The 12,537-nt window shown below is 49.5% G+C and overlaps 1 protein-coding gene across 4 annotated transcripts in view; it reads right to left on the bottom strand.

Moving 5' to 3' along the window:
- The window catches only part of GAB2 (GRB2 associated binding protein 2), a 91,666-nt gene that overhangs the window by 8,029 nt on the left and 71,100 nt on the right, over positions 1 to 12,537 (bottom strand). The window contains exons 3-9 of one of the 4 annotated variants that reach the window (XR_014853444.1): positions 9,141 to 9,381; positions 5,886 to 6,496; positions 4,738 to 4,832; positions 3,747 to 4,029; positions 2,679 to 2,769; positions 1,251 to 1,353; positions 277 to 370 (exon numbers count right to left, since the gene is read on the bottom strand). Coding sequence is in view for 3 of the 4 variants with exons in the window: in XM_085066215.1 (XP_084922341.1) it covers positions 277 to 402; positions 1,251 to 1,353; positions 2,679 to 2,769; positions 3,747 to 4,029; positions 4,738 to 4,832; positions 5,886 to 6,496; positions 9,141 to 9,381 (1,550 nt within the window). In the remaining variant the exon portion in view is untranslated. Of the gene's footprint in view, positions 1 to 276; positions 403 to 1,250; positions 1,354 to 2,678; positions 2,770 to 3,746; positions 4,030 to 4,737; positions 4,833 to 5,885; positions 6,497 to 9,140; positions 9,382 to 12,537 lie in introns of all 4 variants that reach the window. The other 3 variants (XM_085066223.1, XM_085066215.1, XM_085066232.1) reach the window with 3 other exon arrangements.

Below are 12,537 nucleotides of genomic sequence, written 5' to 3'. Positions count from 1 at the left end.
TCAGTTTAAAGCCATTACCCCTTGTAGTCTCACTCTGTGCCCTTGTAGAAAGTCCCTCTTCAGCTCTTTTAGGCACTGGAAGGTGCTCTGAGGTGTCCTTGGAGCCTCTTCTTCTCCAGGTTGAGCAATCCTATCTCTCTCAGCTTGTCTCCATAGCAGAGGTGCTCCAGCCCTCTGATCATCAGAGACTCCTGGGACCACATGCTGTTGCCAATGTGCATGGAACCCCTTAAAAATGCATCACTTTTAATCAGAAGTTTATAAAATCCCCCATACCTTTCTGTGTGGCCCTGGTGAGCTTGGCTGGAAGTCCAGGGCCAGGTAATCCACACTTCCCGAACTCTTTTTAGGTGCTGGGCTGTTGGTACCACTAGGAACAGGAGAAGCAGAAATGGGGTTTTGCTAATGCAGGGAAGAGACAGGAGAGATAATGAGGATTAAAATGGGAAGGAAGGAAGAAAAAAGGAAATTAACACAAATCCGGAAATGAAACACGTTGGAGGCACCTTTAAAAGAGCCTGGGCATTTGCTCACCTGCCTCTGGGACGAGGATGGGCAGAACTGCTGGGATACTATAAATGTTGAATATTGTGCTAACGAATATTTTAAGCTAATGCTCTTGATTTAATGTATCAGAGCAGTTCTGCTCTGCTGCCCCTCTGCTGATTTTATTCACATGCCTGACAAGAGACGTGGGCTTTAGCATGTCCCAGGAACCACACCTCAGTGAGGCCAGGCCAGCTCTGGGATCTTTATTAATCACAATCATGTTACACAGAGCACAGAGTTCCTCTACCCCATTAGTTACATAGCCTCAAAAATATGTTTCAAGTCAGTAGCTTCACTAAGAGAGACAAAATCCCCTCCCTGTAAGCAGTGCCACTCCCTGCTGCTGCTCTGATAGCCCCTACCCCCACAAAAACATGATGTCAGCAGCTATTAGGGGAAAAAAATTGGAAAAAATCAACTTTAATTAGGAAAATACACCCTGACAGACCATATAAATTTTTATACTCTCTTAATTCCTGGCAAAGTAGCTGATACATGTTTCATACACATTTAAAACTCCAATGAGACATGTCATTTTCAGAAGGAAACACCCTGTTTTGTGCATTTAGGGATGCTCATAAGGATGTGCTCCACACAGTGCTATCTGAGCACTTGCATGTCATGAGCTAGGAATGTGCCTGCAGAGCTGGGGAGTGTGTATGTCCTGCCAGGACCATCTATCTTAGCTGTGGGGCCCTTACCATGGCCACGTAGTTCTCCTCGCTGTCTCCCGAGTCAGTGCTGGTGATGCTCTGGGAGGAGACAGGGCGACAGTACTGCAGAGAGCCGGCGTTGAAGGACTGCCTGCAAGAACAAGGGTTGATGTGTTATTGATGGCTGCAGGTCCTGCTTGTCCTTTGCCAAGGAGGGATGGGAGACGGCAGCTCCTGATGCCTGCAACCATCACCCTGCTCCAGTATGGGCATGAAGAAGAGATGGTGGCATTGAGGTTCTCCAGCCTGTCCTTTCCATGGGTCAGAAATCACTGGGTTTGGACTCCTCATTATTTTTTTCTTTCTAGAATTTTCTAATAACACCTTGCTTTCTATGTAGCCTTAACTCTCCTGCTATCATCTGCACAAATCAGATTCCATGAACTCTTTCATCTCACGGGAAACATTTCATTGTGGAGGATGAAGGGGCAGCCTTGGTGAAGCCTCTCACCCCCAGCCTCACCACAGCTACAGGATTTGTTTACTGTACAGGGCTCTATCCAAATCTTTTGCCGGAAAACAAATCCTCTGAGGAATTGTCTTCCTTTCAATTGGCCAAATCTAATTATACCAAACAAAATAATGAAATCAGCTTCTGGCATTAAAGCGTGGGTCTTAAAAAGCTATTCGTTGCCTCTCAGTAAAGCAGGGTCATATGATTAGCTGATAAGGGAAAAATCCATTAGCTTCTCCAGGGTCAGACCTCTTGTCAATCAAACCCTGCTCGCTGCTTCCCAGCGCAGCGATTTCAGCACACAGTGCTCATGCCCTGCAGTCAGTCTCCACACAATCCAATTTATTAGAGGAGTCAGAGCAGCCAAGTTTTGCTTCTGCCTTTTACTGGACAACATCAGGCCATGAATTAGTAGCAGAGCTGGAATTGTGCGAATCCTGTTGTTTTTGGCTGGCAGACATAGCTCTGAAGTGCTTTGGTTTGATTTTGCAGACTTCCTTCAGGCTAGGATTTGCTTTCAAGGCAATCAAAACACGACTTGGTCAGACCCTGAGAGTGTCACCCTGTGTTTTGAGACTACAGTGGGGTTTTTTGGGGGATAGCTTGGATGTGAAATCATGCCCCCCAACCCCAGTGTGGCTGAGTTGGTCTGGCTCAGCTGGATCATGAGTTACGGTGGGCCACAGGTCCCAGGCAGAGTCAGGGCTCTCCAGCAGGAGTTGTCAGATCCCAGAAACAGGAAATGTCTTCAAGGGATCTTAATTAGCTTGTTAGCCACATGCTGAGCTTTCATGTGAAATCCCAACCTAAATGAATTTATCTTCCTGCCACCAGCTGTGATGTGAGGAATGTTTAATCCACGGCAGAGGTGACAGCATGAGTACATACGGACACCAGTGAGAATGAGACCAGAGAGCTGCTGTTGGAGCAAAGCAAGAATTCCTCCCCTAACCATTACTCACGTTGGCCTGGACCAGGATTTTGTGACTGGTGATTTGAAGGGAAGCTCATCGATGACAGTGTTGTTCCTCAGGTCCAGTGGTGATGGCTTTGCTGGGGAGGGGAAAAGCATTTTTTCAGAGGAAGCATGTTCTGATAATTCAGCCTCCATGACTGGCATGAGAGTGTCCCCAGCCTATGGTGGGTTACTTCCTATTCTACTAATCAGCCCCCCCCCCGCCCTCCCTGCTGATGACAAATACTCCTAAGCAAAATCCCTGTGCTCATTAACACTAGAACTGGGAGAAAACAGTGAATTTCTCCCTCTGCCCCACAGCCCCAAAGTGGATGGGTGGTCCCAAAAGGGAAAGGTGCCTCCCAGGGAAAAAAGATCTGCTAAAAATGCCCAAGCCCCAAAACCATTCATTAGAGATCTGTGGTAATGCATTAGATGAGTTCAAGACCAGGTTCTGCCAGCCCTGAGCTGCCTCTGTCTGGAGTGTTTTCCCACAAGGGAACGGGAAAAGACATCTGCAGGGTAATGTGAAAGCTCTTTTCATCATGGATGGTTCATTAGGTGGAAGAGTGCTATGCTCCAACCCCAGCCCTTGAACACAGTGTTTATGGGGTTAGGTGTGGACACCTCTAAGATGAGAGCCCTCCTCCTCAGGATCCCCTCGGCCACCTGTCAGACAATGGATGGGGGAGGGATTTGGAGGATGTTGGCAAACTCCTGAATGGAGAGCTGCCAGTAGGAAACAGTAGGAAAAATCTGTGTCATCTGAATACAACACTGAGGTTTTGGGGTGGAGCACAGGGAGGAGTGCAGGCCAAGGGGGTGAGATCCTGCCTGTGACATGCACCTCCTGTAAAGGCCAGGAAGGGTTTGAGATGGGCTGTTCAAGCCCCATGAGAGCTACATTTGCACTACAGAACTCCTGAAAGGGGAAGGGGATGGGGGACATCTGAAGGTCTGGCAGTAGCAAAGCACACCCCACCTAGGACTGGACACAACTTCACAGATGTAGCCTGAAGTATTAAGAGAATAGAAGGACTCCTGGAAAGATCTGTGCACAACCAACCACTCTTACCTTTCCGGTCGGGTTTGAGGTTGCGGTTGACTGGTGGGGGCTGGATTTCACTCAGCCGCCTGTGGCACTGAGCCACGGCTCCTCCTTTATGCACGGGAAGGGTGCCTGAGGACAAGCCCACCAGGTCAAAGTGATGTGGCCCAGGGCTCATGGGGATGTAGAGGTTTTGGGCGTTGTCGTTGGCTTTCTCGGCGGGGATCAGGGGCGAGGAACCAGGGTTCATGGGGACGTAGTTGTCCTCGGAGTCGGTGCTGTGGGAGCGAGCCACCGCTGCCTTGGCCTGCTGGGGGACAAGTGGGAGGATGTGCTGTGAGCTTCAGGCACTGCTCAACCCCATCCTGCTACAAACCCTTCCTCTTGTCATAACCAACAACACCTGAGGGGAGACTCGCTCTAAAACCTAAGCACAGAGGGAAGGGATGATCTGCCCTCTCCTTGGCCATCAGTTTGCACTGAAAGGGTCTACCTCCTTTGTTTCCAAGCCACTGCAACATACTGAGTTTTCAGTAAGGTCTTAATCACTCAGACCTGAGCATCTTCTCACGATCAGAGTGAGCTGAAGAAGAACACTTGACCTGGAAAGTCTTTCTTCCCTGGGCTCTGTCCATGACTAAAATGCAATATTAAAGGCTTCTTTAATGTAATTTCCAGCTCAGGAAATCTTAGAAAGTGCACAAAAGAGGCTGTTCTGGCAACATGTCAAATGTAGCTCAGCAGCATCTCAGGCTTTCAGGAAGAAGTCTAACTCCCAGGCAGGTTTTTTTTGGGCCAAAGCTGCAGGCAGAAACACTGTGTGGAGGCAAAGCTCTGCACATGGTGCTGGGTTAGGTGGTTGCCACTCCATCTGTTCTTGCAGGCCCCACCATGGTTTTAACCAAAATCATGAATAGACCCCTTTTTGACCTAGCTCTGCAGGGCTGGGCTGTGAGCTAGGGACCAAGCTGTCTCTGAGTCTGTAAGGTGCAAGTGGCCCACGCCAAGGCCCACTCACCAGGTAGGAGTTGTAGCCATCGTTCATGGACTCGACTGACTGCACAGCGCTGCCGCCCCCGTGCTGGGGGTACTCGTACGTCTCACATGAAGAAGCTGCAACACAACCACAAATGCACATGTCCCACCACACCTGCTAATAAAAAGGGGTCCCTGAAAACAAAATCCAGGCACTGGGAGGGCAGTATCTACTCTTGTTGGTTGGGATGCTGGTGAGAAGACATGGTCCCTATCTTGTCACAGACTCTCTGCTATGCTCCTTCCCAATTAGCATGTTTTTGAGGCATCAGCACAACTGCATGAGCTGTGCAGGCCTAACCCTGTTCTATCGAAGTGCTGCAAAATCCCAAGGGTAAAGGTGTCAGATAAGGTAGACTGTGGTGACAAAACTGATCTAACTCTGTTAGAACTTGCTCAGCAAATGTAAAGGCTGGCAGCCTCCAGTAAAGGTAGGATGGGTGTTAAGCTCTTAGACCAGTCTGTCTACTGCTGAGCATGGGTCTGACCTCAGCCTAAGTCTGGGCATTTAGGTAGCAGAAGATGGAAGGAGCATTTCAGAGAGCAGTGTGTACAATTTATAGTGTGTTTTCTCTCCAACCACCTTTTCCAAGTTGCTTTGCAACTATCTAATCCCAGGCACAAGGCTTGGAAAGGAAATGTTCACCTACAGCCCACCCATGGCCCATGGCAATGGTGGCTCTGCTGCACTGGGGATGTTGGGTTTTGGAGACGTGCAAAAACCAAGGTTTAGCTCACCCACCTTGGTGAGCAAAACCAAGGCAGCTGCAGGCTGAAGTATGTTCTAAAAAACCTGGTTATGAATTGAAGTAAAGGCAAGCTAAAAACGGCTGAAAGCACCAAAATCTGGTGAAGGGCTGTATAAGCAAGCAGGTTTGGGGTTTTGGTTCAAGGTACAACATGGCCAAGAGCCAGCTGAGGAGCTCTGGTGGGCAGAACTCTGCAGATGCCTCTCCATGCCTGATGAATACAAAAAATGAAGCCAGATCCTGGCTGGGGAGAGCTTCTTTGTGTTCAACACCCCAGCTGATGTCACAAGCACTCCAGCTCTACCACAACCCAGTGGGATTGATCTTCCCAAGGCTGCTAGATAGCACAAAGCCACCCCCATCTCCCTACCCCCAAATTCACCTCGGTGCAGCCTGCTGTTCTCCACTGCTGGCAGTGTGTTTCTCCGGGGAATGGTGGCTGCCATGGGGGTGAGACCTAAATTTTCACCGGGCTGGGGCCTCTGGGGTGGGCTGCCCCACCGTGGCTCTGTCTGCCCAGGTTTCGGTGGCCGTGGGGGTGGTGCAGCAGCTGAGTCGCTGGCAGCCACGGCCAGAGCATTGTGGTTCTTGTCCAGTGTAAATGTCCTGGGGATCTGGTAGATGGACAGCGGGGTGGCAGGGATGTCATAGGAGTCCGTGGAGAGCTCCCCAAACTCCTTGCATAGGGTGTTGTTGGGAGTCTTGTAGGTGTAGACCTCCTCATTATCGGTTTCGGAGCTGGTGAGGCTCGACTTGGGGTGGCTGTAGGAGCCAAAAGAGCGCGGGAGGTCGTAGGCACTGTCCCTGAACTCCGAGTTGTGCCGGCTGGGTTTGGGCAGGCTGTAAAAGCCGTGCAGCTGCCCACCGACGCCGTTCATGCAGTGCCCATTGCCCTGCGAGAGCTTCTGGACCGCCGTGTCGCTCCGCATGAAGAAGGCCGACCTTGTGGCTTGGGAGAAGCTGGCACTCCTGCAGAGGGAGGGGACAAAGGGGCTGAAACAGGGGGGAGAGCTGGTTGCGGGGTGCAGAGAGCCCTGCTACCCTGCTTGTCACCTTAATGACCCACACTGCCCAACCCCAGAGCAATGAGAACACCGCAGGCCCCTCCAAATATGCCCACAAAGCCACTTAATCCTAAAACACTTTCAAAATGCCTCTGCCACAGGTGATACGTACACACACCCAGCTCCATGACAGAGCTACAGGCAAGAATGAGCCTTTTGTCCAGACATAAATAGCACAAAAAGGGCAATTTTCACACCAGCTGACAACAGCCCAAGGCACAGTTGCAAAATGCCAAAGTGTCAGCATTGCCATCATGTCTTGACTGCCCATCTGCAGTACAGAAAGGAGTCTTCCTCTCACCCCTGCCTTGCAAATGTGTTTGAGACAGCTTGGAAAAATTCCTGGTGGGGATTATTTCAAAGTCTCCAGCCATGTCACCACCCTGCCCTCTTGCAGGACAAAGCACTGGGGAGGTAATAGAAATCCCCAGATGGAATCTGGGGTTTGCAGCCCTGATGAGCACCAGAGAAGGAATGAACCTCAGGGCTAATTTCAGATTTGTAAAAGCCTTCGAGTCATCCAGGGTGGTCACTAGATCCATGCCTTGCTAATGATTCATCAAATTATATGCAGTCAGGCCTGAGGACACTAGCCAGGACAGAGGCTGAGCATGGAGATCTCGGCCCTCTAACAACTGCTGGTTAGGCATTGCTCCTCTGCTGATTCCCTTCAAGATACCTCATCTCTGTTTTATCCTTTACATGGGTTGGGCTTTTGGGAACCACACACTCCCAGCCAGAAAGGGCTCAGCCAGCCCCATATAAATACATCCCCCCCCACACCCCCAGAAGAAAGTTCTGCCTGGATCAATAATTGCGGTGAGAAAAAGTGAAGTGGTTGTGGGGGGAGTTTCCAGTCGTGGCAAATCACTGGGAAAGTGCCAGCCCTGTGGGGAAAGCTGGGAGATGCTGTTTTACACTGCTCCGGTGTGGCTGATGCTCTGCAGAGAAAACAGGGACTCTGTTTTATGGAGCCAGCACGAGATGGCGCTCAGAAATAGGGCTTATTTAGGGGAAAAAACAAGTGATGCTGTGATAAGACAAATGAATCCCTGCCACCTTTGGAGCTCAGTTCACCCAGACGTGGTTTGGGTTCTGTCAGGGTATTTTCGGTTGAGGACTTGAAACATCTCATGGGTTAATTATTCTGCATTGCCTGCCAATTAGCTACTATTACCCTCATTTTATGGATGAGTAAAGGAAGAGCTCCAGAGCTGAAAGGGGAGGGATTCCCAGCGGTCCTGCAGCCTGGCCCCATGCACTGGGCATTGATTGGATGATTACTTCTGGCCCAGTTGCAGAAGCTACCACTGGCCAGTTTGTTTCTGCTCACCAAAACATTGGTGCTTGCTCACTTCTCCTCCAGGTCCCAGCCCTGTTCCGGGTCTCAGAGGGTGGCTTTTAGGTATCCTCACAGCTGGAGCGTGAGAGGGCCTTTTTTTTTTTAAACTCTGTTCCATTAACTCCATCTGAAGTTAATTTTTCTGAGCCTTTTTCTGTTGTTGTTTTCCGAGTAGGGAAAGTCAGCTGCAGCAGGAAAGCCCAGTGGAGGCTGCAGCCCAAGCTCTGCTCTCACTCCACGCCAGCTGGGTTCCGACTGTCTCTCCCTCCCTCCCTCCTCGCCTGCTCCCGCGAGCCAAAACTCTTCACGTCAAAAAAACTCCTTGCTATTTAAGGCAAGCGGCTGGATCTGGAGGAGGGGAGCTGTGGCTGGCTCAGAAATCCCACACTGTTCACCACCAGCTGCCACGAAACCCAGGGAGCTCTGCAAGGGGTGAACAGCAGAGTAGTGCGCACCCTGTGCATCCCTTTGTTTGTCCTTTTTCTGGTTAAAGGCAGGAATTAGGGTCCTGACTGCAGGATCACAAAGTGGTTGAGTTTGGAAGGGACCTGTAGAAGTCATCTGGTCTAAACCCCTGCTCAAGCAGAGCAACTAGAGCTGGTTGCTCAGGACTGTGTCCAGATAGCTTTTGTATATCTCCAAGGATGGAGACTCCTAAACTTCTCTGGGCAACCTGAGCTAGCGCTCAGCCACACTCAGAGTGAAAAAGTGTTTCCTGAAGTTCAGATGTGCTCTTCTGTGCTCAAGCCTGTGCCCATGGTCTCTGATCCCTGGCACTGGGCATCACTGACAAGAGCCTGTCTCCATCCCCTTTGCATCCTCCCTGAGCCTTCTCATATGCCAGCTGAACTGTTCCAGATCTTTCAGCCTTTCCATTGAAGAAAGATGCTCCAGTCCCTTCAGCAACTTCATGTCCCTTTAAACTGGACCCAGTATTGTCCCCTGGGGTGCTGCTAGTGAGTGGCCTCCAACTACACTTCGTGTCACTGACCACCATCCTCTGGGCCTGGCCATTTAGCCAGTATTTAACACCACCCAGAAAGCCAGGAAAGCTGGGAGCTTGGGAGGTCACCACTCTGACCACCTCCTCCTCCTCCCAACTACAATGAGATGAGACCATCACTCAGGACTTTCTCCAGATGGGTTTTGCAGACCTCCAAGGATGAAGGTGGGTTGAGCCACTCTCACCCAGCCCTCCCTCAGCTGTCCCAGGGCAGGTGAGCTACAATACCTTGCGTTTTCTGACTTTCTGCTCATACACTGGTGGAGGAAAAGGTAGTCCTGGGGGGCACTGGCAGACAGGGTGCTCTGGAGGTGGCTGGCAGGCGAGTCGAAGGTGAAGAGGGTGGGCTGGCTGGAGTGGGATGGCGCTGAGGACTTGCGCTCTCGCAGCAGGTGGTGGCTGGCGCTGCTGAGCTCTGCCGGGGAGGAACGCGGCGCGTGGTTCATGGAGGCGATGCTCCTCAGGGTGTCTGTGCAGGGAGAAAACACACCTGTGAGTGGCAGATGTGGCTACCCCCCATCCCCTATTCCCAGGATTTTCCTTTTTTAAATGCTCTGGCAATTATGGAGGTCGGTGGGGTTTGCTTATGACTCCAAATGATGCTCTCAGCTTCCCTGCTTGGAGCACATGCAACTACAGATCCCATGTATGGAAAAAAATATGTATCCTATTTTATCATAAATAATATTTCATCATTTTATAATATTTTATCACATGCTGAGTGGCTTGCTGGGATGTCTGCAGGATGTGAGCCTCTTTCATGGGGAGAGCAGAGAGCTGTTAAAACCTGGTTTAAAAGACAGGAGCTTTCACACAGCAGTGAGATGTGATTTAAGTCACCTCCATCCCTCTGTGTAAGGGCATCACTGCTATCTCTTTACAGCTGGGCTAACTGAGGAACAGGGTGGGAATCTGGATGGACGTAATGACAGTTGAGATGAAAAATAGTCTCATGTTTCCTAATTCTGTATTGATTTTGTGACTGCAAGAGAGTAGCTGCTGTTTTCTGTGAATAAAATGGGATGCAGACCCAGGCGTGATTCCTAGTGCCCACTCCCCCTGCTCAAGGAGAAACAGACTTTAAAATATCACATTAATTTTGATGGAGAATATCCCAGAGGTCAGGAATAATCACCTGGCTACTCCAGCCCTCTCATAAATGTGCTTCATGATAAATATAAACCATAGATGAATTTTTACAGCCAAGCTGTAAATGCCCTTAAAAAAAACAAAAACCAACAAACCCCAAAAAACCAAAACACCCAGAAAACTCACAAGCTGCAGAAAACTGATCCACCTCTTGCTGCAGAAAACCACACAGAAGACCATCCATGCACTCCTGACATGTGAAAACCACTCACTGTGGTTCACTGAAGTCACTCTTTATATAATAATTGTGATTTACATTTATTTGGTGCTGATACAAAATATAGAAAAAAACCAAACCCCAACAAAAAGGGGAAATCCATGCATTTTCTAGCCACCACTAATTTTGGGATTGCTCTCAGTTTTCCCTGACGTGATGCTCACCGGCTCCCCAAATTTGACTTGAGACACCCATGCTCAAATACACAGATGAGGGAGTTTTTATAGATTACCAACCTCTTTTTTCTATTCCTTCCCTCAAATTCCAGATCCTACCAGAAATTTTGCACCTGATTCTCTTATGCTACAGAGAAATGAGTCCTCTACAAAGCAACTGTTGTGGCTTGGACAAGGCGAAGCTCCACACAGGGTGATTTTTCACCAAATTCTGAATCATGTCAAGATACAAAATCAATCTGTCTGCTACTCGTTCACTGCTGCTACATTTTTTCCCCTGGTGTTACTGCAAACTTCACCCAGTGCAGAAAAAGTACATTAATAAAAGCCAAAGAGCCTGGCTTGACTCTGTTGTTTGGTTTGTGCTAAACACAGAAAGGATCGATATTTAACATTGACATTAATGGTGGGGGATGACAGCTTAAAACCCTGATTCCTGTCTTTTTTGCATGGGCATTAAAGATCCCTTGGTGCTCTTCATGGGAGTAAATGGCTGTCTCGGTGTCCTCGGACAAAACAGTGCCTTGACCCTCATTCTTATTAAATATTTATCTCACAGCAGTGCAGAATGATCCCCACTGGAAAAGGAGTCTTGGGAGCTATGAAAATTCCAAATCACAGTCCCAAATCAAGTGCTTTCAGAGCAGCCAGGATGAGACATCCCAAACCCACACTGCCATCAAAAACAGGGGGGCTGCACCATAAGTGCCTCTCAGGAACTCCCCCATCTTGCCACCTCCCGAATCACCACCAAGAATTGCCTGTGGCACTGTGCTTTGGCCAACACTCTTTGGGGATGGTGAGGATGACAGCTTGGTGTTGTGCTCCCATCCCAGCATGAAGGTCACCTCTGGGGACAAAAATGAACTGCACTGTGTTGGGGTCTCTCCAACTGCCCTGAGCTGTCCTCTCACACTCTCCCTGCAGGCTCTGCACTTGCCATTGCATCAAAATGTCATAGCAGGGCAAAATACACCCAGGAGTTAGAAATAACACTGATTTATTTGTGCTAACACAGCCTGAGGGGAGAGATGGGGCTGCACAGAGGAGACAGTCCCCAGCAACACCCCAGGGCACAGCAACTTCATATCACAACACTTCGGGGAGCCTGTGAATCCTGGCACTGCCAGGAGACCTTAATCTTTCCCCAGAAATCAGTCTGATCTGGGGAAACTGGAGCGCACAGCGCAGAAGATGCACTCACTGAAATTAGGATGAATTACTCCATGGTTACTTTGGCCACATAAATGAAAATGGGGGATGAAGGGGGGCAGGAGGCAATGCCTGGTAAAAACATGTCGCTTCCCTGGGGAAAGCCGCTCTATTGGCATCTTCATTGATTTTCAAAATGAATTCCCAGCTTGCTTCCCACAGTGACCCGGCCACTGAGAGCATTAGTGGGAGCCAATTCAGGACTCACGTACTCCATTAGGTCTGCGAGATGAACTCTGTAATGGTAGGTGAGAGATGGATTGCTTTGCAGGGCTGGGAGGGTATTGCAAGGGCTGGGAAGATAAATCCTGTGGAAGGAGACTGCCAAGATTGCTCTGGATTTTTTATGTTGTGGGGTTTTTGGCACTAGAATAAAGGACAGCTCCTGTGTCCAGGTCACAGGATGACAGAGGGTCCTGCTGGAGGGCAGAAAAGGAGGCAAGAAAGGAAATCAAGGCAGAAAAATAGTATTTGAAGACTAGTACACGCTAAGGGAAAAATCAGGACAGCACATCAACTTGAAATGCAGACAGGTCCCCATGAGGGTAAGGGGATGAATTCATAGAGGATGAATATGAGCCAGAGATCCCAAAGCCATTTCAACTTGCCATGCTGTAGTGCCCAGCTCTCAAGTGATGAGGACAAACACTCCTTTCCCACATCCATGCAGCACTCTCAGTGAATAATCTCCGTGGGATCCCATCTGGATGCCTCCAGGCATCAGTCCCACCCGCATCATGACCAAAGATACTCAGCTCAATCTCTCCACAAGCCAAAAGGAATGATGATGCTCAGTCCCTCATGGCCATCACCTTGGGGCCATGGTCCTCCTTCATTTCACAGCATAAACGTAACCCTCTAATCCTTTGGC

This window comes from Lichenostomus cassidix, chromosome 1 (assembly GCF_008360975.1).
Source record: "Lichenostomus cassidix isolate B80296 chromosome 1, HeHo_3.0, whole genome shotgun sequence".
Taxonomy (NCBI): domain Eukaryota; kingdom Metazoa; phylum Chordata; class Aves; order Passeriformes; family Meliphagidae; genus Lichenostomus; species Lichenostomus cassidix.
This window is presented reverse-complemented; position numbering and strand designations above follow the sequence as displayed.